The sequence below is a fragment of the Marmota monax genome, unplaced genomic scaffold (genome assembly GCF_021218885.2).
Source record: "Marmota monax isolate L192 unplaced genomic scaffold, Marmota_monax_Labrador192_F-V1.1 WCK01_AAM20220418_F8-fsc00100, whole genome shotgun sequence".
NCBI classification, from domain to species: domain Eukaryota; kingdom Metazoa; phylum Chordata; class Mammalia; order Rodentia; family Sciuridae; genus Marmota; species Marmota monax.
The window spans coordinates 6,489,823-6,514,131 of record NW_026693872.1 but is presented as its reverse complement, the minus strand read 5'-3'; the positions used below and the strand labels follow the sequence as shown (position 1 = coordinate 6,514,131).

Here is a 24,309-nt window from a genome sequence, read left to right as displayed (position 1 = left end):
GGTGTTAGAAAAGTCTGCTTTTGGAAAGATGCTATTTTTAATGTAGAAATGGGAACAAATTATTTTCTTCTGCTTTTCCAGATTGGGATCACCCTGCAGCCTGTGGCATTGCACAAGAATGTGTATGCGTCCGTCATAGAAGACATGATCTTAAAGGTGGGTGCTTGCTGGTGGCAGAGGGACCAAGAACTGCAGCTGTGGCCTGTAGAGCTGGGGTATAGCCATTACCCCACAGCCACCCAGGGCACTTTTCTGTTCTGCAGGGTAGAACACTAACAGCTCTTTGCAATTAAAGACAATATGTGTCATACCTTAGGGCCAAGCATTATATGTTGTTGTGGTGGTGGTTATTGCCTAATTTATTTTTTACTGCAGGCCTATTCTTCCCCTTTTAGAAACAGAAAATTAGGCTTTGGAAGGCAATCTTCCCTGGCCTTCACAGCAAATAGATGATAAACATAAATCCAGATACAGATCTTGCTGGCACTGAGGGGCCACCAGGCAGGATGGTCTATTCCAGACTGGAGGGTTTTTTTGTTGGTTTGGTTTTTTTTTTTTTTAATTTATTTATTTATTTTTGTGGTGCTGGGGATTGAACTCAGGAACTTATGCATGCAAGGCAAGCACTCAACCAACTGAGCTATATCCCCAGTCCTTGTTTTTATTTTTGTTGTGGTGCTGGGCCTCACACAAGCTAGGCAGGTACTCTGTCACTGAGCTACACCCCAGCTCTACAGATATTTTTGTGTCATTTCAGATACTTCTTAAGAAGTATTCTGGGGTGAAAGTTGGGCATGGTGACTCACACCTGTAATTCCAGGGTCTTGGAAGGCTGCAGCAGGAGGATTGCAAGTTCAAAGCCAACCTCAACAACTTAGCAAGGCCCTAAGTAACTTAGTGAGACCCTGTCTCTAAATAAAATATAAAAAGGGGATATGTCTCAGTGGTTAAGCACCCCTGGATTCACTCCCTGGTACCAAAAAGAAAGATTCCTGGGGTGAGAGTAAGTGCTCTTATTGTTTGGAAAATAGCAAAGACAGAGCCTTGGGGTTTTTTTCTGCATGGGACCATAGAAAAACAGCTACAACTGTCCCTGGACAAGAGGATGGAAAAGCCACAATTTCCATACCCACCCTGATCCTCTTCCCTGATGGATCTCCTCCAACAATAAATGCCTCAGTAGCAGCCCTCACTGATTTTCCTTAAAAATAATGTCTGATTAATGAAAACAATCCCAGTTGATAATTTTTCAGAATCATGAACTCTACATTTATGGTCTGTTACTCAGACTTTTAAGTTTTCCTTGAGGATTTTTTAATCTTTAATTACAGTTGTTTCAAAAGTTGGGGTGAGGGGTGGGGTCAGATGCATCCCTTCTTGTCAGAAGGCAGGTGGCCATTTTGAGAATAACAGCATCTTCTGTTGCAGGCCACAGAACAGCTGGTGAATGATATCTTGAGACAGGCCCTGGCCGTTGGATACCAGACAGCATCGCACAACAGGTATCTCTGGTTTGCCGCAGTCTGGCTGGGCACACAATCATGAGCCACCACACAGCTTGCAGATTCAAACAGCAACTCTTTATTCCCGAACTCACACCAGCCGTCTACAATCACGTTCTGGGGAAATCCACGTTCTCTTCCCAAATCCACCTCCACTGGGCTTCTCTCTCCAAAATATACTGTCTGAATCCCGTGAGAACTCAAGGGGAACTCAGGCAGCAGGATACGCCCTATTCCCAGCAGGAATAATCTTAAACCTTAAACCTGGAACCTAAACTGGGAACGCCCTAAACAGGATTATCTTAAAACCGGGAGCACCCTAATCTGCCTTGGTCCTTGAGCAAGGTCACGTACATTCAATGTCACTGCAACATGGGGTACGCTGGCAAGGAAATTGTCATACCTACTTGGCTAATGGCTCCCAGCACTGGTTGGTGATGTGAAGTATGTAAACATTTCCTAACCATTTCTTTGCCCACGAAGATGTTGCTTTAGTTAACTTTTTTCACTGTGATTAATATACCTGGCAAGAACAAGTTAGAGGAGGGAAAGTTTATTCAGGGCTCTGTTTCAGATCTCAGTTCATATGGTCAACCCTTTGCTCTAGGCCCAAGGTGAGGCAACCCATCATGGCAGAAGGACCAGCAGAGGAAAACTGCTCGGTTCATGTTAGAATCAGGAAGCAGAGAGGGAGACCGAGAGAGGGAAGGAGTGAAGGTGTGGAGGAAGAGGACACAGGAAAGATGCACCCTTCCAGTGGCATGCCCCCAGTGACCCACCTCCAGCCATGCCCCACACATCTACAGTTACCGCCCAGTCAGTTCCTTCAAACTAGAATGGACTGATGAGATCACAGTTCTTACATGTCTAATCATTTCACCTCTGAATATCCTTGCATGAACACAGGAGCTTTTGGGGGACACCTCATATCCAAACCATAATAATACTTAAGTCAGCCCAGCAGGAGATAGGGTTGTCAGTGCTTGGAACTTTCTTAGAGCCAGACTAAAGGGTCTACTCTTGTCATTTTGAGAGAACCTCTTGGTTGTGCTCAGCTTGCCAGAGAGTCTGTACCCTCCTGGCCATTACTCCACAGCCACCCAGGACACTTTTCTGTTCTGCAGGGTAGAACACTAACAGCTCTTTGCAATTAAAGACAATATGTGTCATACCTTAGGGCCAAGCATTATATGTTGTTGTGGTGGTGGTTATTGCCTAATTTATTTTTTACTGCAGGCCTATTCTTCCCCTTTTAGGAAAACTAGGCTTTGGAAGGCAATCTTCCCTGGCCTTCACAGCAAATAGATGATAAACGTAAATCCAGACACAAATCTTGCTGGCTGTGTAGCCCCCAGTCTCATCTCTCTGCTCTGCTGACTATTTTTCTTTGGGTCACTGAATATAGCTTTTTTCCAAGATTATGAGGGAATGATAGATGAGCCACATCCTGCTTTCCTTTCTAAGGAAGTGAATATTATTTATCATGTTATACCAAAGGCTGTTGTGAATTCATAGTGTTGTAACAAAGGGCCTGAGGACATGAAGAGTCATAAATCAGAAGAATATTATATAAGACCTAGGATTATCATACATCAGAGAGCATAGACGTTTTAAGGGGAGCAAAAAAAGGGAGACAGAGTTTCATTCATGCTCGTTGTTTGATTGAAACCTGGGAGCGAAACATGTGCCTTCTGAGGCCCAGTTCACCTCCAGGGTCTGACCCTGGAGATGCAGAGACTTGAGTGTTCTGAGCAAGAACATTTAACCTCACACTTGGTTTGGCATGACTCCTTCTCCCGTCTTCCTGAGAGATGGGGAATGTGGCTCCGGAGCGCTACAAGGCATTGACTCAGCCTTTCGTCTGCCAAGATTGAATGACAACCATGTCATCCTCTTCTGCTCTTCATTTTACTTCCTCTCTCTTTTCTCAGTCCTTAATAGGGTTTATTCCTAATCATTCAGCCAACTTGAAGCCCATTTACTTCCTGTGATTGGGAGGTGTGATTTGAGGCCTGAGTAGGACTGTGGTTGGAGACAGGCCAGATTGTTCATCAGGGTGGAAAGGGGGTCAGAGAGAGAATGTGCCTGGCTCTCCCTAACCCTTGAGCTATAGCTTGTCACTCATTATCCCCTTCCATAGGGCCTGTGCAGGGGTTGGTCCTGGGTAAGTTAATCAAGTAGATTATCATTAGATATGCTTGGGAGAATTACATGTAATAACACCCTTTGGATGTTTTTGACCAGGATTCCCAAAGAAATTACAGTGAGCAACATTCACCAGGCCATTTGCAGCATTCCTTTCCTGGACTTCCTCACCAACAAGCACATGGGCGTCTCGAACGAGGATCAGTGAGCACAGTGACGCTGCCGCTAGCAGAGCAGGACTTGAAGATGGAGCTGAAGTGTGCAACTGTGGCGACTCTCCTGTTCAGGAAAGGAGGTTGTTTTCTGTGTGCCTGAAATATCATGGCTACCAAACCATTGCCTCTGCCCGAACGTGACACCAGAGCATTGGGTTCCAGGTGGAGCCCTTTTAGGACAGAAGTCTGTTCCCTGAATCTGGAGAGAAGCCAAGCTGGATGGGTGTTTTGTCACCTTGGGTTTCCTCACCCTCTCTACCAGCTCCAGGAGGCCTCTGAGAGCACCAGGCCCTCCCTTCCTTTTGTGTTCCTGGGGGCACCTTGGGCCTGATCCCCAGGAGAAGGGAAACAAGTCTGGCAGGCCCGAGGTTACCCCCTCTATGAGCTGGGGTCATCCTGAGAAGGGATTGTGTTTCACTCTCAGTGAGTGGTTTTCTGTTCCTGCCTGGCCATGGTGTGAGGAGGGCCTGCACTCATAGACCAGATGAGTCAGCTATAGGAAGAAGTGGCGCCTTACAGAAGCCACAGAGGCCTGGACTGTAGACTGGGCAGGATCCTTTACTGTGGAGCACAGGAACATCACTGCAGCACAATGTCAAGGAATGGATGGGTCCCAGCGGGGTTCCAGAGAAGGTTTGACTGGGAATCTCTTAGTGTGTTACAGTAGACAACATCCACAACCCTGGGTCCCTGGCATGAGTGTACCAATTTGTCATATGTTTGCCAGGCAGATCTGGGGTCTACACAGGAGCTCAGATGTCAAGTGGCCAGGGAGCAGCCCCTGGACAGGTTCTGCTGGGATTGTTGTCCTAATGGTGAACCTATTGTCCTGTTCTTCTCGGTCAAGGAATTTTCCCCAAGAAGAGAAGGGTTCAAAAGAAATACCTGTGAGTGCCTTAAAGTTGGAAAAATAACTGCTCAGGCCCAAATCCAGGGATGCCAGTGCTCAGAAGCAGAGAGAGTGACTTGTATCCATCAGGGAAGGATACAACTTGTATCCATCCTCCTCAGTGGGAAGGAAGAGCAGACAGGAGAAGGAAGCGTGGCAGTACCACTGCCAGGTATCCAGCCCACTGAAGGGATCCACTCCAGGGTTACTAACGCGGTCTGTGTGGAGGGCAAAGGAAAGAACTTAATTCTCAGTTAGAAACCTGCTCTTACTCTATTCAAAGAAAATCTGAAACCTCTGAGTCAAAGAAACTTATCCAAGCAATGTAATTCATATTTTCATGGGTCTCACAGATATTTGTGTCAGGAAAAGAAAGCAGGGTGGTGGCTGAATAAAATCTGCCTTTCTAAATTCAGCATCTGAGAGTTGCAAATGCAAAAGGAAATCCACTCAGCAGGGCAAAGGGCATGCCTTTAAAAATGTAGTTGAGTACATTAGGCCCAGATGCATTCAGCAAGTAGATTGCTAGTGAGACCTGTGGGTGTGTTCTCTTCCCGGTGGGAAGAGATCCATTTATTACAGATATGAAAGCCTAAGGAAATTTCTTTTTGCAAAAGAAGTATTAAATGATTTAATAGTCTCGTGTGTTAAATGTATTTGTATCATAATGTGTAACACCATTGTATAACAAAAATGTCTACAATAAATCTTTTAGTATTTATGATGGTTTTTCTGAGTTGGAAGTATTATACCAAGGCTGTTTCTTGGGAAAGGTCAGAAAGAACTGAAATGAGGGGAGGTATAGCCTTTTATTTGTGTATTTAAAATGTATTCTTCTACTTCTTTCCAAGAAGAATTTGCAACCATGCAAGATAAAGGATTACACTTACATAATAGTCTAAAAAAAAAATTGGAAGGTACATGTTTGACCATGGACATAATTGTTTCTGATGGCTCAGAGGAGGAGGACTATATGGATGAGCTCCAGAGTTTCCTGAAAGCCAAGGTAGAGAGGCAGGCAGCTCCTGTTGTCCAGTGCAGGAACATACCAGTTTATCTGGCAAAGTAAAATTGGTGTGTGCTGGGTTCTGAAAGAAGTTACTCCTTTTGCAGCCCTACCATCTGCTATCATGAGCTAAAACAGAAATGCTTGAGCTAAAAAACTGAGAGCTTAGGTCTCTGAAGGTGGTAATTTCTGCAGGAGGCATTGTGACACAGTGCAGAGAGGTCACTTGCTGGGGGTGGACTTTGTGTAGGGGCAAAGTCAAGAAAGTTGACTAGACCATACATGGTGGCTCACGCCTAATCCCAATAACTTGGGAGGCTGAGGCAGGAGGATCAAGAGTTCAAAGCCAGCCTCAGCAATGGCGAAGCAACTCAGTGAGACCCTGTCTCTAAATAAAATACAAAATATGGCTGGGGATGTGATTCAGTGGTAGAGTGCCCCTGAGTTCAATTCCCAGAACCAAAAAAAAGTTGAGTAGACTAGTGGAGGAAGGATGGGGCAAGCTCAGGCCCAAATGTTAGTTGTCTCAGGGTTTGGATGGGAGCTGCAGAGCACAGATTCATGTCATAGGCAGTGCTTAACTGGGGACTCCCTGCTACTGACTGAAGGAACCCATTGTGAGTGAAGCCAACAGTCAGCTTTAGGGGAAGTTCCTCCATCTGCCTGATTGCTTTTATTTTGTTTGTTTTGGTACTAGGAATTAAACCCAGGGCCTCACACATAGTAGGCAAGTACTCTACCACTGAGCTACAACCCCAGCTCATCTGCCTGGGGTAGGCTGCAGGACATCCCCTGGTAGGGTCTAGCATTTCTCAAAAGCAGTGTTAGGGTTTCACCTAAGGTCCTGGAGTTCTGTTCTGTGAAGTACAGAGAGGTGGGGCACTGATCTCACAGTTTCAAGACTCCGGGACATGTGGAAGGACCTTGTAGTGCACTCTATAGCTGACGGAGACTCCTCCCACAGTGGTCTCTTGGTTATGGAATAATTAATGCTGAACACTCTTTCAGTTGCTAAAATTAGCTGAACAGAGTGAATTGCATTTATTTTTAAAAACTTTCTATACAGAATACAAAAATGCTTAATTATATTTTAGCAAGTATAATAAAGTGTAAAATGTTCCCCATGACTCCCCTCCTAGAGATAATAACCTGTTACTAGTATAATGCATTCTCCCTGTCCCCGGGCACTGTCTGTGTGCATAAGATAGATACAGGTTGGAAGCACAGAGCTGAGACTTGTCTCAGCCAATTCTTGGGTCACGCACTTGGTATGTGAGGATTTACTCAGACCTAGAGGTGAGTGGGAGGGACTTCCTTCAGGCACCTGGGAAGTCTCCTGGGGAAGGCTGTGAAGATGGGATTTGTGTGGCATTGCATGGGGCGGCGCATCGCAGGAAGGTTCTTGGCATGCAGTTGGCCTGGCAGAGTTCAAGCTCCTCTGGTGCAGGAAGGCCTGCTTTTTCCCAGCCAAGGTGCAACAGAGCTGATGTGTCCCTTACAGTCAAAGAATCATGGACCTCCCAGGCTGGCTTTGGGATGGAAAGAGCACTGCCAGGTGCACAGTGTGACCTCAGGCAGGGTGCAGCATGGGGCACAGGGTGTTAATGGCTACAGGCAGGAATAGAGGTGCCCAGGGAAGGGGGGCTTAGGTTGGAAAGAATTATTCCAGCAGCTGTGCTTGGTGTTACCATATGGAGCTCACCCCACCCCCCACACCCTGTGCACAAACATGAGGGCTCTTGGCCAGCCAGAGCAGGGGAAGTGGTGGCAGCTAACTGTCCACATGAAGAAATGGAAGCACCCTCCAGTCCCAGCTGGTCATGATGAAACAGGGTTTGAGCCTGAGACTAGCATCATGGGTCCATGTCCCTGGATTCCAGAATGGCAGTGGGAAGGATTGAAGCATAGCAGGGAGGCTAGTGGGTTCTCTGTGCCACCAACACCAGTATCACCTGCAGCCCACAGTAAGAAGAGCTCAGCATTTATAAGCCTCCAAGGGACACTAGAAGGAGCCACATTAAAGTCATTACTTAGAGATGGGACAATATATGTGAAGAGAGACTCATGTTTATAATTTAAAAAAATAAGAAATTGAAAGCGTGCATTTTTGCATTTTAGTAAAGTCAGATTGTACAGTTAAGCTGCTCGGCCCCCACAGAATGCCCAGCAGGCAGTCTCCTCCGCCCAGAAACATAGAACATGCAAACCAGTGAAGTCTAAAGCAGTAGAACCCTTTGTGTAAGCATATGGTTTGTTCTCCCTTTAAAATGACTGTCATCGGAGCATTGCCTTAGCTGGAGTGAGGGAGGGCCCTGCCTGTCAGAGCTAGCACCTCTGAGGGGACACTGGCAGGCAGCCTGAACTGGAAATGGCCCCTCTGAGCCTGCTGTGATCTGAAACCAGTGCCACCGCCTGGGGCCTTACCATTCAGCAGACCAGAGCCACTGCTGAAGAGGAAGAAGAGCCACAGGAAATGCTCAAATTTCCTTACCAAAACTGCCCCAAGCTTGTGCCTCTATTTTTCAAGAAGGGATACAAGACCCCTTCAAGTGTTTGAAAGGCTGCTGTGCAAAGAAGAGACCCTGCTTGTTCCACGCAGCCACACTGGCTAGAATTTATGAAGACAGGAGAGCCTTTCAAAGATGGGAGCAGCTGTCCCTGCAGCAATAATGAGCCTCCTGTCACTAAGTGTGCAGAGTAGGCCTGAGGGCAGGGGCCCCGTAGAGATGATGTTCTAAGGTTCTTAATGATGTGAGGCAAATGCCACCAATTCCTGCTCAGTGTGTGCAGCTGTTCGGTTTAGTCATCCCTGTTAGGGGAAATTGAAACACAATAGGGAGCTATGCCTGTAGAAAACTACCGCATGGTCATTGTTAGTCTTTAAATATTTCACTCACCCCAAGATGTTTTGTTGAAGCATGAAGGCCACCTTGGCTATAAAGAAATTATGTTTTTGACATCAAAACCCTGTGATTGGTACAATTTTCTTTTGGAAACCTCTTTTGGCTATTCAGCATCTCATGAATCACATGCAGGTGGGAACCTGAGTTCTGAAACATGGGCCACCGCAGAAAGACCCAAGGATATCACCTGGGATTACTATAGGTTATAAAATTAATAAAATTCTCATGCATCCTGGGAAAACCACCCAAAGTGGACATCACTGGCTCTGCCAAGGAGCTGCTGCGTCCATATTCCTCAGCCCCATGGACAGCTGGGTTTACAATTGAATTGGTCCTCAGGTTCTTCAAATTTAAAAACTGAAGAGTGGCCAAATGGCAATTAAAAACAGATGTGAAGCTTCCCACACACTTTGTGGGAGGCTGAGGAGTTGGTGATGCCGGGTCCATTTGCACCTGTGCTCCACGCCAGGCCCGCAGCCCGGGCAGTCACACTCCTCCTGAAAGCAGAGGACAGAGCCAGGCTCCTTTCTCAGCAATATTCCAGCAGCCATCGTTCCATGCTGACACAGTCACACGTTGAGAATTCGGGGAGCTGACGCCTGAAAGATGGCTGAGGGGTTAGGAGTGAACTTCTTCCTCACTTCAGGGACCTGAAAAATGAAATGTGGCCACATCAGTGGGCCTTTTTCTCAACTCCCTCCCACCCCTGGCTCCAGGAAAAGAATTCCTCGCATTGTCCAGGAGTTGGAACTACTACCTGAAGGTCAAAAGGGGACTGCTGCCAACCGTGAGCAGTGTCGCTGCAGTAGCAGGTTAGACACACCCTGTGAACCTTCCTTTCTGCTCCCTGAAGCCTCTTGGGTGGGATCAGGAAACAATCCTCGCGTCCCTTCCATTTTCTCTTGCATTTTATATGGTGGCCCACATATTGGGTTGCTGGAGATGGAACCCAACATCTTACTCAGGCTAGGCAGGTGCTCCACACTGAGCAGCCCCCCAGGCCAATGCTACATATTTGGAAGGAAGGTCACTGGTACTTAGTAGTTGAGGTTAAGGTTGGGATTTAGGAGGCAGAGAGACCCCTGCTCACCAGAGAAGCCAGCACTGGAAGGGTACCCATCTGGCTAACGACAGTTACCTTAGTTTTCTGTCAGTAACAACTTCCTGGGCACTGCTCTCCCTGATCATAACATTTAAATCCACTAAAATCTCTCCTAATCCCCACGCTGGAAGGAAGGCTTCTGTGGCCAGGGCCCCCGTAGCACCTGACCTGGAAGCTGGCCCCAGTGCCGCCGTCCCATCCGGAGGTGTGGGTTGTGATAACTTTGGCTGGTTTTGCTTTTGGGGGTCTTGAGGGTTTCACTCCAGTCCAAGCCTGAAATTCCTGTCTGGAACAGAGCATAGAGTCACAGCCTTACACAGGCTCAGCCACTGGGCCACTCCCCTGTGCTGCTTGGAATGTCAGGGCCTGTCCACTTTGGGATCCTGCTTTAGCCCCAGGTGGTCCTTTATCCCCCTTAGGTGGGCAGAACTGGCAGAGCAGGTAGGTACCCAAGACAGGCACCCATTCTGCCCTTCACCTCTGGGTGCTCCACTGGGAAACTTGGGCTCACCCTGTTCCCTAAAAGTAGCAGCAGAAACTTATGCAGGTGAGCGACAGGCTCGGGGTAGAGCTCCATCAGCAGCTGGTGTGCGCTGGGCCTTCAGCGCTCTCTGTGTTTAGCCTCCAGGGCCCCTGAAATCCTCCTGCAGCTGCCTCTCCAACAGGCAGGCTACTTAGAGGGGTCCCACAGGCTGAGAGCCAGTGAAGGCCAGTCACCTCCTGCTCAGGTCAGTGGTGGCCTCTTATGTCCACAGGAAGTACCAACCTGGACAATGCTCAACACAATGAAGGTCCTCCATATCTGGTTATGATTGAGAAAGAAAAGTAACACTCAGTATCCCGTGTACATAAGCTGTCTTTTCAGCTTATGCAAAGAATGATTCTGAGTGACCACCTTAAACTAGATGGTCTGGCATTTGCACGGCTCTGAGCATTGAGGAGCCAATCCGTGAGCCAGTGTGAGGCTGCAGGGAGGGCAGGGGTGGTCTGTGTGGGCAAAGTCAGCTCCTTGGAGGGAAATGACAGTGCTGGCACAGTCCAGCTTCGTGTCCTGGGAGTGGGACTTCATCCTATCCCTCTGAGCAAAGAAGACCTTTTAATTCTGTCCGTGTCCCTGCTAGATGGTGAGCTCAGGAAGGCCGAGGTCCCTTGTGTCTGTTGGGAGCACCTGGTCCAAGGACGTTCTGTAAGAGAGTCCAGCTGGCCAGCACCAACCCCCTCATGTGCCTGGGGCCGCTCTTGCTCCACCCGTAGTCCTGGCTGGGCTTCAGGCCCTGAGTCAACAAAGGCGCCTTTTCTCCTGGGCAGTGGCACAGCTGGGGCTCCCAGGGCAGGCAGGCTGGGCAGGGAGAGCAGTGTCTGTCGGTGGTCTGCACTCAGGGAGCCTTGGTGTGTCAGGAGGTAAGCTGAGCCAGGGCCTGTCAGTAATCTTTGCTTCTGAAGCTGCCAGGTTCTAACGCCCAGCTGTCCAAACCATCTGCTGCCCTGTTTCTCCTAGGGAAGCAGGTCCTCCCCTGGGCATGTCCTTCTGTTCCCAACTGCCTCTTATGCTGAGCCTTGGGTCTGACAACCTGAGTCCATTGCCCTGGGGTGGCTACAGGAGTCTCAGAGAAGGAAGGGCTCAGAGGAGAAGCCCAGGCAGAGAGGGTGACAGAGAGGATAGAGAAACATCAGAGGGAATTAGGGAGACTGCCCAAGAGAAGAGGAAGACAAATGGATGGCTCTGACCAAGAAGATTAGTGAAAACTACAAGCCTAGCTGTGCCTACTGTGTACCAGGCCTGACAGTGTTTCTGGCGTGTTCCTGCATCAGCCACCTCTTGCAGGATCAAAGGCACTGAACAACCCAGAGAGAATTTTTGAGGAAGAGGCTCTGAAAGGAGCTGGTTGGGTAAAGAGTCCCAGAATGGCTGAGGATCAGACCTCCTTGTTTGCCCACGTGACCAGGCAAACAAAGCAGGTCCGTCCTCACATGGAAATCAGCAGCCAGGCAAGTCAAGAGGTGGATACCAGCTCAACACTTCTGGGTTAGGAGTGACCACACATCTGCTGTGATACCTGTGGAATCACTGGATTTGTTAATTTTCTTTGTTTTCTAAATTTCTTTAGCAGTTTGCTTTTAGACAAGGTGCATCTTGCAAGATGGAAGGCAGGATGCAGTTGCTGGAGCCAGGTTCTAGAGCTGGAAGGTGGAACATTTCAGAGACCAGCTGGTGTGGTGCTGGGGGAGCCAAATTCATTGGGGAGCAGGGGTCTGGGTCTGCTCCTACTGTTCCCACTCTCCATATGAGGGTCCAAGAGGCCTAGTTTATACAGCAGAAAGTGGGAGCGCCACTGAGTCCCTGATCCCATTGTCAGTTCTTCTCACTGCTGGCTTTGGGACACTGATTCAGAGGCGGTGGCCTAGACAGGTAATAATAACTTCTGGGGGTCACAAATTTGGTCTGAGGCAAGATAGACTGGTTTATTCTCTTTTCTGCCCTTCAGAGCTGTGTGACTATGCACCAGTCCTTCATCTGTGGAATGGGGACAGTGATAACTAAGGGCTTGGGGAGCTAATCCACAGGCAGTACAGAACTGTGGTTTAGGGGGAGGAGCTGCTTCAAACAGCCCAGACTTTGCTCGAACATCTCCAGTAAGGAACAGCTTACTGTCAGACAGTTCTGCTTATTGGAAATGAACTCCTCCCCTGCGCTGGAACCCTCTCCCCAGCAGGCCCCACTCCTTGTTCTTGTTTCTAGAGCCTCAACCATTGCAAGGTGCTGCACCCTAGGGCCTCTCACCATTCTGGCCCTGCCAGCTAGCTCACCTCCCCATTGGCCAGTAGTCAGACCTGTGCAAGACCCAGCTATGGCCATGATGTCTGACTTGCCATCAACAGGGGTACCTGAGTTTCAGCAGTTCAGCTTGAGCATGTGTCAGTGAGCACAAATCCCACCCTGCAACCACAGCCCCCATCAGATCCCTTGAACAGTGCACACCTATGAAGGAACCTGTTGTTAGACACGTTTAAGGTCTTGGGTTATCATTGCACGCAGGCTTCTGGGTATCCTGTCCCATGGCAATGCCATAATTAACCAATCCCCCATATTAGGACTAAGGGGCTGTTAACTACTGGCAAAACGTTTCCATGTATTTTATACTCCCACCTCATCATCAGGAAACCTGAAGGGAAAATTCTTAAAGTATTGAAATAGCTGCACCATCAGAATAGTAGTGTTTCCAGTAACCCCATAACCAGATACCCTAAATATTTAATAAGGGAGTAGGCAGATAATATTGGGATATATAGATATAGAACCCATAGGATAATGCACTGCACATTTATTAAAATGCATGTTGTAGAAGAACATCTAGTAACATGACCAGACATCCAAAGTAGGTGGGAAAATGTGTACAGTAAGAATGGAACCATGAAGGAATGTGTCAGCTTCTATGCACTGAAATGCACATTAAGAATTAGAACCTCGGTTTGGGAAGGGGCTAATGGATTTTTTTCCCCTTTGGTAATTTCTGTCATTTCCAATTTTTTCTACTGTGAGCGAGTGTGAATTATTTTTGTAGTAAGAATGAAGTCCTAAGTTGTCCAGGGCAGGGAGACGGTAAGGACCTGCAGACTTGTCCTCAGCGAAAGGGCAGTTGGGATGTTAAGGGACTCTCGGACCGGCCAATGCTCCCGCAGAGGGAACCGGACCACTTGGCCTGTGCACACACCCGCTGTGGGGAGGCCCACCGAGTTGAAGTTAAAGGAAGCAGATTTCACCTCGGCGGCCGGCCTTTCTGACCTGGCTGCTGGGGGCAGGGAGCCAGCTGTGAGGGGGTGAGATTCTGGTCGATGGAAGTGATCATTCACTCTGGGTCTGGGCAGGGAAGGGAGCAGCAAAGGTGGCGTCTGCAGTGCCAGGGAACCGAGGCGGTGACCTCTAGCCACCAGCTGCTGTCGAGGTCTTGTGGGATCCAGGAGCCTCCTCTCTCCCACCCACCCCCATCCTCCTGGCTCCGGGTGTTTCCTTCCACCACGGGGTGTGAATTTGGAGGGTGTCCCTACCCCAGCCCGATACCTGTACGACGTGGTCGCTGCTGCACCCGCGTCCGGATCGCCAATGGGCAGCACGTAGACCCCCCTGGCGCCGGGCGCCGAGGACTTGTTCCTGCGGCCGCCCGCCCCCGGACCGCGTCCCTGCGCCGCATCTCGAGTTCCCGCAGGCGCGGTCCACACACCAAAGTCGCGCTGGTACTGAGTGAGTGGCACGTCCCGGCCAGAGTCCCGGCCGCCGGCGGGGGTCAGGACCCTGCGCGAGGCTGCGCCTCCCAGGCCCGGGTCCTCGCTCTCGAGGTCCGAGTAGCCGTGCAGGGTCAGCGGCACCGCCACGTCGGAGCGGTCCAGCTGGTTCCAGCGCCGCGCCAAACAGCATAGGCGGCTGATGCAGGGCCACGCCATGCCCGCCCAACCCCGGCCCCGGTCCTGGTTCCTGGTCCAGGCGCTCAGCTCCTGGCGCTCCCAGCCGCACCGCCCCCGCCCGGCGTCCCCGCCCCAGCAGCCCTCCCCAAGCTACCGCAGCGCCGCCCCCCGGCCTGGGGGTGGGTGTCCCGGGAGAGGGCTCGGTGACAGCCCAGCGTGGCCTCCACCAGAGTGCGCGCGGTTGGATTGGGGCGCCGGCTAGGAGAGAGCGGCGACCAGAGAAAGACTGTACAGTCGCCAGGGGGCACCTGAAACCGCTTGCGGTCATTTACTTGTGTCCAACTTAATACTTCAAAATTGAATCCCAAGTTCCCCAAATGTTTTATAAATCCGATGAGCCGAGGTCGAGGGCCGAGATGGCTACCTCGCGGGTCACTCAGCCCGCACGCAGCTGGGCAGTTAAATTGGCCAGGAGGGTCTCTATTCGGTCTTGTGGACCCGGGTAGCTAGCTAAGGCACTCCCAGTACTTGTACAAGGCTGCACCACAGGGTCTAAATGGGCAGCGGGAGGGGCAGCAGTGAGGTCATGGTGGGGAACACTTGGGGGCGTGCTTCCCAGAAAGCACGTGAATCAGTCAAGAGTCCCCAGCTTCTTTGCTTTTACTATGCTCATTCGCGACAGGGATACAAAACTTTGGCCAGTTATGCTATATAGTTCCTTTCCCTACTGTGCATGCAAATTGCTTGAACATACAGCTAAATTGGGATAATTCTGCAGGGTAAAGGTCAATTTAAGGTAGGACAGTGTATCAGAACAACTCCATGGACACACTCAAAGGCTGAGTATGTGATACATGCCTTCAGTATTCATTGCAGACCAAACACTGTCAAAACAGCATTGATTAGCTGGAGCTCCTTCTCCAGACTGTACTCGGAAGGTGTCCAGTCTGCACCTCCGAGATGACTGCATTGCTGCACTGGCCAGAGTCTCATTGCCTCAAACACTGCCTTAGTTGGAAGTCACAGCATCATGACATTACATTGGCCAGCTGAGCAGGCCAGGCTGTGGCCCAATAGACAACAGGAGCTGAGCCGTGGGGTACTGAGTTTACATTCACTACATCAGAGTTATCCAGAGGGCCAGGAGCTCAGCAGACCTGACACAAACAACTGAAGCCGCAGAAACTCCCGTAGCAGTGTGAGCAGAGGGAGGCAGGATGGCCAGGGTGCACTTGGAGGAACCCCACACTTTAGAGGCAGGCCCATGGCCGAGACACAGGGAGAGTATGGCCAAGGAGGTGTGGTCAAGGGTCAGCAAAGCCTTGATGAGGGGAAGCTAAACCCCCTAGTGGCCAAGAGGAGAGCTTGGGCAGGGCCTCCTATGGCCACTCATTCACAGGGAACAAGGTCCTCCATTGTTCAAAGGCTCCTCAGCTGAAGGACTTTATAGACAGGTAAGTGCTCCAGAGACTTCTCAACACTACTTCTCTGACACAGCAAGGACAGGAGAGAGGTCTTCACTGCCTCTTTTCCTGATCTGCCTTCAAATAGACGATGAAAATTTTGTGTGAGCTCAGCCTCTCATCCCAACTATGGAAAATATCTTGCCTCATTTGTCATAGGGTAGGGTTATTAGCAGATTCAGAAATGGCAGAGCAGTCCAGTCACCCTACCCTCCACCAGTCATTTCCTTACTGGCAAAATGAGGGCTGGGTTAAGACAATTCTAGACGGGATGCTAGTTTACAATCCTCTGCCCACTGAAAATAACTGGGTACTTCACAGTGAAGCCAACCACGCTGGTGGAAGAGTTAAGAATTACCAAGTACTGGACAGTATTTATGTGCCAGGCATGTGCTGTCATGCAGTTCTCAGCCACCTGGTGAGGTGGGTGTGACCCCCACTGCTCTCAGAGCTCACTGCTTAGAAAGCCCAGCTGTGCACAAACTGGAGCAAATTAGCCAAGCAAGGCTAACATCAGGGCTTCTACTCCTCCCCAGCAAAAGCAAGATTTGGTATAACATTTTAAGGCTACCAAAAAACTAAAACCTCTCCTGTAAATGCTTTCAAGAAAAATCCTCAAATTGAATTTCCTTGATGTGATTCTCCACCATGAGGCAATGTGAACCCCACTGCAGTGAGGCCAAAATGACGACAGAAACTATTTCAGGAAGACACTTCCATTAGAATGTACCTTTTCAAACATAAGATGCAGTTGGGCTCAGATTCAAGTCTGAATTTATCCAAGTCACTTCCTTTTACTCTTAATTTAGCTACAATTTTAACCTAGAAAGCAAAACCTAAAAATAGCTTTATGTATGTGCCTCTCACTGCCAGGAAACTCCACCTTTCTTGGGAACATTTAGAAAGTATCTGCAGCTGTTATTTCAGACTATGGCAGAGAGAAGATGCTCTCAACTTCTGTCAACCAAGGAAAGGGATAGGTCAGTCTGTGCTAAGCAGAGATGTCAGAAGGTCAAGGCCAAAACCAAGGCCATCAAGTTTCTATCATCCCTTTCAAGGGGCCCCCTGACCAGGTTCACTGGCCAAACAATGTCAAAACAAAGATGCCAGAGCAGCACTGATGCTCTCAAAGAGACCACCCCTCCTGTTTACAAACTAGAGATATAAATCTTTATTTCACAACTTTGTCATAATTCACTTTCTAAGGAGACAAGTACTGGGGGACAGAGTTTAAAATGCTGGGGAGGCTAGCTGCTGGGTGTCTTCCAGGCAGGAGCACAGCTGTGGTCCCTCCAGGGCCAATGCGCTCTTGGAGCTTCCAGGCAGCACGGATCAGATGCACCAGTAATGTCCAACCCCAGTTTTATTTAGAGCCACCTCCTTTTTTGGGGCCATCAGTCCTCATTTCATGCCACATTTTCACTAGAGGCTCCCTGTTCTTCCAAATGAGTTCATGACCATAAGTAATATACCATCTGGAAAAGAGAAAAACCAGGTTTGACATTCCAATAATATGACATACAGATTTAATCAAGCCAGCATTTTTAAAAATCAAATGCTACTGTGCTTCACTATGTAGCTTATGAAAATGGCTAATTTATTTGCTGTAGATAAATGGTTTAGCTTTAATATACAGAACATAAAAAAGGTCATAGTAGTGTGGGGTGAATGCTCTGGAATGTGTCGAGTACTTCACACCCACTACTTTTTTTTTTAAGAGAGAGAGAATTTTAATATTTATTTTTTAGTTTTTTGGCGGACACAACATCTTTGTATGTGGAGCTGAGGATCGAACCCGGGCCACACACATGCCAGGCGAACGCACTACCGCTTGAGCCCCAGCCCCACACCCACTACTTCTGATTCACCTTTGCCCTGCAAGTTAAATACCATTTCTCATTATGGACTCAAACCAAGTCCAAGAGAAAATAATTTGTCCAAAGTGCCAATAGCTTCTACACAGTCAACTGAGGTCTGACCCCAAGTCAGACTGACTCTAAGTCCAGGCTCCTATCTAAGAAATGGTGGAATTGCCTCATGATGGCACCTGTCACCCTTGGGAGTAGAGGGAGACTTCCTGGAGCACATGGGGGTGGGAATTAAGGAAAGCTTTCATCTTAAACTCTTGAACTCCTTTTGCTCCCCAAACAGAGCAAAGTTCCCTGAGACAGAGATCAGGTTTTGTTGAGCTTCACATCTCCCAGATACTGTTTAGCTTATCAGAACAGCAATTTAATGTTTTTAACATTTTTTAAATGCCCTGAACTTTGTTTTTCAGTAGTGGGGACTGAACCCAGGGGCACTCTACCATTGAGCTAATCCCCAGCCCTATTATCTGTGGGAGACCAACCTTGCAGATGACTGAGTCAGACTCCCCGGCTGGGTGCTGAGGTGCTCAGAAACATGGCAGGGCTTTCCCCACCCTTCTTGGGTTCAAGGGATGGTGTCTCATGCATGGGCGTGGCTTCCTATAGCCCCAGGGTGGAGCTATGCTCACCTGTTCCTTTGTAATATAACCACTTGCCCTGTTTAGTATAGAATCTTCCATGGAAGTGTCTTGTGTGTGTCCCCTTCTCTTACTGTGCCCTTGGATGTGGCCTACCCAGATGTCAGTCAACCTGCTGACAATGGACATCATGAAGACAGACTCGGCCTCCTGAAACCTGACCCCTTGCCTCATTTGAACAGCTGCTTCTCAATAAAAAGGGTTAGCACATGCTCTCACTCTCTCTCTTCCTGCAGACCCTTAAGGTCAGAGGAGCCATCACAGCGACCCCAAAGAAAAAAGTATTTGTATCTCTTGTGTGGTTATTTTGTGCAGCCCAGTTAGCCCAGTTTTCCTGGAGTGACCCCTGAGCCTTTTAGTCGTGAGAACAGAAACCCGGCAATTATTATTTTTTGGAGTACCAGGAATTGAACTCAGGGGCACTCAACCACTGAATCACATCCCCAGCCCTATTTTTTTACTTTATTTAGAAACAGGGTCTCATTGAGTTGCTTGGCACCTCACTGTTGCTGAGGCTGGCTTTGAACTCACAATTCTCCTGTCTCAGTCTCCCTAGCTACTGGGATAACAGGCATGCATCAGTGTGTCCAGCATTTTTATTTATTTTTTTTTTGAGATAGGGTCTTAGTTTGCTGGCCTCAAACTTGGAAGTCTCCTGCTTACCCTACCAAGTAGCCCACAACCAGCTCTGAACATTTTCTTCTTATAAAAGTCTTGATTTGTATCCGAATCTTAAAATATTCCCTGAATGTAGTTAAAACCTGATTACAGAATTACATTATTTTGTTAACATTAATTTTTTTTTAGTTGTAGATGGACACACATCCCTACTTTGTTTATTCATTTTTATGTGGTACTGAGGATAGAACCCAAGCGCCTCCATGTACAAGGCAAGTGCTCTGCCACTGAGCCACAACCTCAGTCCCCAACATTAAATTTTTGAAAAATAATCTGTATATTTAAGAATGAAAAAAGCATTTAAAAGGGTATGCAAATTAATAGGCATGTAACAAAATTCTCTTGTAATATAAAAATTTCCGGTGAATTCAGAACAAGAGAAAATGGACCACCCTAAAATGCAATTTTAAAGATTCTTGCAAGAAACAAAAACCTTTTAGGGATTCTCCATTAAATCTTTTGAGCCTGCTTATTTCAAGCAGAGTCAAATACTTTAATCTTACAGGTACGCTGTTCTGATTATATTCATAAAAACCAAATGTAACTAACTAGTCATTTGGATAATCTCAAATTAGAAAAATACTTAACTATTTTCTTTTTTGTGTTGGGGATTAAACCTAGGGCCATGCACATTCTAAACATGTGCTCTACCACTGAGCTACACCCCCAGACCCCAGATCACTAAACCTTTCTTGCTGCAGCAGCATAACAGTCTAGTAGTCTGAAACTCCATCTCTGCAATTATGAGCTGTGAATCTTTGGTCAAGTTACCTCCTCTATAAGGTTTTTTTAATATGTAAAGTGGAATAGCTCCCACCACTTTAAGAGTCTTAAATTAGCCCTTAGCTCATAGAATTCTACATGATTTAAAGTCACAGCTTATGCACACAACAACTATTCAATAAATTATTAGCTATTATTGCAATAGTACAATGTAAAGACTGTGAGAGCTGGTCAGGGACACAAAACCAAGGAAATGTGCAAGTGAATAGCAAAAAATTAGGGCAATTTAAAAAAAAAAAAAAAGATTTTCACATTTCTGAATCCATTTTAAAGATGTTATGACTGAGATCTAGTAAGTGAAAATAAGCTGAAATTAGAAACAGCAAAGAAATTCCTCTGCCTTCCAGATCCTAGGCTTTAAAATGCCTTTGATCCAATTATTTTCAGAATGGAAAAAGGCCATCTAATTATATTTTGGAAGAATAAAAACCTGCTGGAAAGACGACCCTTTACAGACATGTAAAAAGCACCAGGTAAATTTAGAGTTCATAAAACAGAATCCCTTTTCATGTTTTTGTTTCTCATACTGTAATAGCAGGTCAGCTTCTACTATTTATATTTGTGCTGCTGTTAAAGCTAGAACTCACATATGCTATTCTTTAATATCACTGAAAATTATAAATGGCATAATGGCATTTAGTTCCACCACCTACTTGGCAAAACTGCGTCACTTAGATTTTTCTAAAAAAAATTTTAAGAAGTTTCCATTGTCATGAAACAAAGCAAAAGTGAAGTAAGGGCAAAAGACAACTGATTTGCAAGAAAAGACAGGCCATTCAGGGATGGCACCATCAGACAACTGTGCTGAAGGGACTCCCAGAGTCAGATAGGCTCCAGGAGTCCAAAGGAAGTTTATAGTTGCTACCGAACTATTACAGTTTAGGCAAAAAAGAAAAGCAAATAAACAAAAAATGCTAAAACACCATTGTTGAAACACAAATGGAAACACTTTCTGACCATATGCCAGGCGTATTAGATGTGGTGTGATGTGGCTGGAAAGCAAAGGAGATCTGGGTTTAAATTCTGCTCTGCTACTTCAGAGCTCTCTGTCCTAAGGAAGACCACTTCTGTACTTCAGTTTCCCATTAGTAAAATGGGAATAATAGACGCCCTCTTCCTCGTCCATCACTGCCGCCTCCTTCTTCTGCTGCTCCTGGAGCTGCTTGTGTGCTCATGAGGACCTGGTACCTCTTTTGTGAAGCAGCAGCTGAGGAGACTCTGGTGCTCGACATGGCCGACGAAAAGCCCAAGGAAGGAGTCAAGACTGAGAACAACGATCATATTAACTTGAAGGTGGCAGGGCAGGATGGTTCTGTGGTGCAGTTTAAGATTAACCACTTAGTAAACTAATGAAAGCATATTGTGAACGACAGGGTTTGTTGATGAAGCAGATCAGATTCCGATTTGACGGGCAGCCAATTAATGAAACAGACACACCTGCACAGTTGGAAATGGAGGATGAAGATACAATTGATGCATTCCAGCAGCAGACAGGAGGTGTCTACTAAAAAGGGAACCTGCTACTTTACTCCAGAACTCTGTTCTTATAGACCAAGAATACATTCTCAATTAGAAAACTGCAATTTGGTTCCACCACCTTCTGACCACTATAGTTTTCTTTTTTCTTTCATTTTCCCCTTCCCCATTCCTTTATTGTACATAAAGTAACTGGTGTATGTGCACAAGCATACTGCATTTTTTTTTAAACTAAATGGCCAATGATATGTTTTGATTGACAACAAATGGAGATGGGATGGGGAAAAATACTGGTTCTGTGAAAATATCCCCTTTCTCCATTAGTGGCATGCTCATTCAGCCCTTATCTTTTATATTCCAATAAGTTCTTTTTCTTTCACTGTTTTAACAGCAACAACAAAAAAAACCTGAACAACATAAAAATCCTTGCATACCTTGTTCGATTGGAGAATTTTAATGTTTAGATTTCCCTTCAAGTCAAGTGTCTTGTTGTTTAAATAAACTTCTTGTTTATAAATAAATAAATAAAATGGGAACAATAAAGTACAATGTAAAGTGACTAGCTCAGTGCCTACATATGATGCCCAGTAAGTGTCCATGCTGGCTTGCTTCCTTCATGCAGACACAACACTCCCCCCCCTCACAATCACTACAGGAAAAAAAAAAAAAAAAGGCTCTTCCAGCCCAGAGTCTGTGCAGCACTGGTGAGATGGCGCCCACAGAAGAGGGAGGAGGGCAAGAAAGCCCAAGAGTGGGAAATAGAAACATCAAAGACTTGGGGGCTGGGAATGACGACAGGTTAGGAAATGGAGTTGAGTTTAAGGGACCAATAAAAGCACATAGTCACTCTACAATGATCAAGGCAGAGGCAGGGCTGACATTCTCAAATCCCATCTCTCTTGGTGAAACTGATTTAGACCAAAGCAAACCATGCTGAGGATCTCTCCCCTCCCAACAGTATCCTCCTGCCTGTATCACATAGCTCAGTTGCCTCACTCTGTCTTCCTCAGGGAGGACAGGGAAGCAACTGAGGAAGCAGTTTAGCATCAGCTACACTCAACTTACATGCCAAAGAGAGCTCCCCCAAGATGTGCTGCATGATCAAAAAATTTCCATCCCAGGATCATTCCAGCTGTATCCATGGCAATAATGGCTTTTAGGGCCTAAAAGATGGCAAGAGAGAACAGAAGTGATACACTTTGATTCCTCCAGCATTGACATTCCTAATTTAAGAGCAAGACTTCAGTCATTGTAAAAACAACACTAATGTCCTCAGAACTTCATCCAGGTACTTACATTCCCTGCTGTGAATGTGAACATTGGGAGGAAGATGATGGCGAGCCTCCCCTCTGGGATCTTAGTGCAGACAGCTGCCAACACACTCATGATCGCACCTGACTGCAAAAGAATGGAAAATGCTGGTTAGGGACAGCAAACTCCGCACACAACCTCTGGAACACAGTGGCTACATGTCTGAAGTAGCAAAACTTTTTCCAAAAGGCTTATATGCTTAGCTGTAGGTGAGCACAGAGCTTAAAAGCTTTCAGTTGCTAATGTGCACTATACCAAGCAGAGAGGCTTCAGGTTTGTCACATTCATAGTAATCATTGGGTAAAACCTGAACTTTCATTACAGGTTACTAAAATGTATAAAAACCACTGTGTTAGCACTTAATGAACAGTGTTAAACACGCCATAAGCATTATTTCATTAATGCCTAAAAAAGAACTTCTCAAACCTCTCTAAAAAGCTCGCCAAACCAGAGAAAATGACCATAACTCTGTCCAAAGAAACTCATATGTGGCTTGCTCGGCTTGGCGCAGACGGAAGGCCCGGCCCTCACTCGGCTCGGCGCAAATGGAAGGCGGCGCAGAACAGAGACTTTGCTTGCAGGTCACCAGATCGAGCTCTGGACACAGCACAAGGTTACCCCAGCACCCCCCACCTCACCAAACACCCTATGTGGGTAACAGATGGAATCCATCTTGGAAAACCTTCCTCGCAATCTATCAATGGGCGTGGCTACCAGCACGATTCTGTGGCTGATCAGGTACCCGGTTCCCCCACCCCCATCGGTGATAACTCAAAATTTTTCTCACAAACTTTTGCGGGGCGTAGCTATCAACGCAGAACAGCAACTGTACAGGCACCTGGTTTCCAACTCAGAGACTAAGAGTAGGGAGGCTCCAGGTAGAAGCTCAAGCCCTCTCACACTGGCTACCTCCACCACCCTGAACACACTCAAGCTAGGAATAGACAACTCCATCTACTGGAAGAAAAGAAAACAGAGTCCTGAGACTTTTTCTTTCTTTCTTTTCTTTTCTCGCTCTTCTCATCCAATCTCCTCTACCCTTCCCCCTCTGGTCCTCACAACCTCAACTATGTGAATCCAAGAACTTTGCATGAAATTAGACTTTAAGAACTGAATCACCAGAATAATATAATATAGAGGAATTGCACTTTCAACCTCCTATCTTTTACTATTTATACGTAATTTTCTTTTACTATTTATACGTAATTTTCTTTAATACATAAGGAGTTTGAAGTTATACATTCTTCCGTAAACTATCCCTGTCTATTCATTAGAGTTCTCCTCTAAAGTTGCTGTTAAGAGTCTGTAAACAAGTCAAAATAACACCTGGCATTTTGCCAGGGGAATGTTCGTAAACAAGTTTGGATGGTGCCTGGCAAAATGCCAGAGGGAGTGGTTTGAGAAGTAACAAAAGCGAGCCATTAAGTGTGGAGATTCCTGATTGGCTGACTGCTATATCTAGTTTATGCTAATTAGATAAGCTGTGTGGAATGTATAAATACCACTCCTGTCCTACAATAAACAGCTCCCACTCCTGCTGTATCAACGTACACAAGTTGTTTGTCACCCTCCCCCACCCCGGTTATTTTGCTGCAGCCGGACTGCAGCAGATGGTGGCCCGTTCGGGGAGCCCCAGGACACTCGGGGGTGACGAAAAAAAGCTGCCCGTCCATAGATAGGACGGGAGCAATCTGCTCGTCCCTAGGCAGATAGGGCGAGAGGAAAAATGACCATTTCGAGAAAATGGAGAAGACTGATACAGTATGTTTGTGTCTTGTTTTGTCTCAGTGTATTGTATTGTCTTTATGATGAAAATATGGAAGGGATGAGAAGTAAATTGATAAGGGAAAGAGACACCCCAGTGGAACCAAGAATAGTTAGGGCATGTGTTGATAAGAGCCCAGGAACTCTAGTCAGAAAGAAAAAGAA

General features: G+C 47.0%; 3 protein-coding genes and 1 pseudogene across 4 annotated transcripts in view; 2 read left to right on the top strand and 2 right to left on the bottom strand.

Moving 5' to 3' along the window:
* The window catches only part of Yeats2 (YEATS domain containing 2), an 89,337-nt gene extending 83,865 nt beyond the window's left edge, over nt 1-5,472 (top strand). For both annotated transcript variants that reach the window (XM_058585101.1, XM_058585102.1), the window contains exons 29-31: nt 82-156; nt 1,429-1,502; nt 3,747-5,472. In XM_058585101.1, the coding sequence (XP_058441084.1) occupies nt 82-156; nt 1,429-1,502; nt 3,747-3,855 (258 nt within the window). In that variant the 3' untranslated portion in view covers nt 3,856-5,472. The remainder of the gene's footprint in view (nt 1-81; nt 157-1,428; nt 1,503-3,746) is intronic.
* A 3,253-nt stretch (nt 5,473-8,725) lies between these two features.
* Map6d1 (MAP6 domain containing 1) lies at nt 8,726-14,235 on the bottom strand. Its single transcript, XM_046462607.2, has 3 exons — nt 13,823-14,235; nt 9,931-10,048; nt 8,726-9,310 (listed from the first exon to the last, which is right to left on the bottom strand). The coding sequence occupies exons 1-3, from the start codon at nt 14,200-14,202 to the stop codon at nt 9,230-9,232; spliced, it is 579 nt and encodes a 192-aa protein (XP_046318563.1). The 5' UTR covers nt 14,203-14,235; the 3' UTR covers nt 8,726-9,229.
* Nucleotides 14,236-16,773: 2,538 nt separating this feature from the next.
* The window catches only part of Parl (presenilin associated rhomboid like), a 49,328-nt gene continuing 41,792 nt past the window's right edge, over nt 16,774-24,309 (bottom strand). The window contains exons 8-10 of the mRNA XM_046462606.2: nt 22,366-22,467; nt 22,135-22,232; nt 16,774-17,101 (exon numbers count right to left, since the gene is read on the bottom strand). Of these exons, the coding sequence (XP_046318562.1) occupies nt 16,990-17,101; nt 22,135-22,232; nt 22,366-22,467 (312 nt within the window). The 3' untranslated portion in view covers nt 16,774-16,989. The remainder of the gene's footprint in view (nt 17,102-22,134; nt 22,233-22,365; nt 22,468-24,309) is intronic.
* On the top strand, nt 20,777-21,425 carry LOC124105445 (small ubiquitin-related modifier 2-like; annotated as a pseudogene).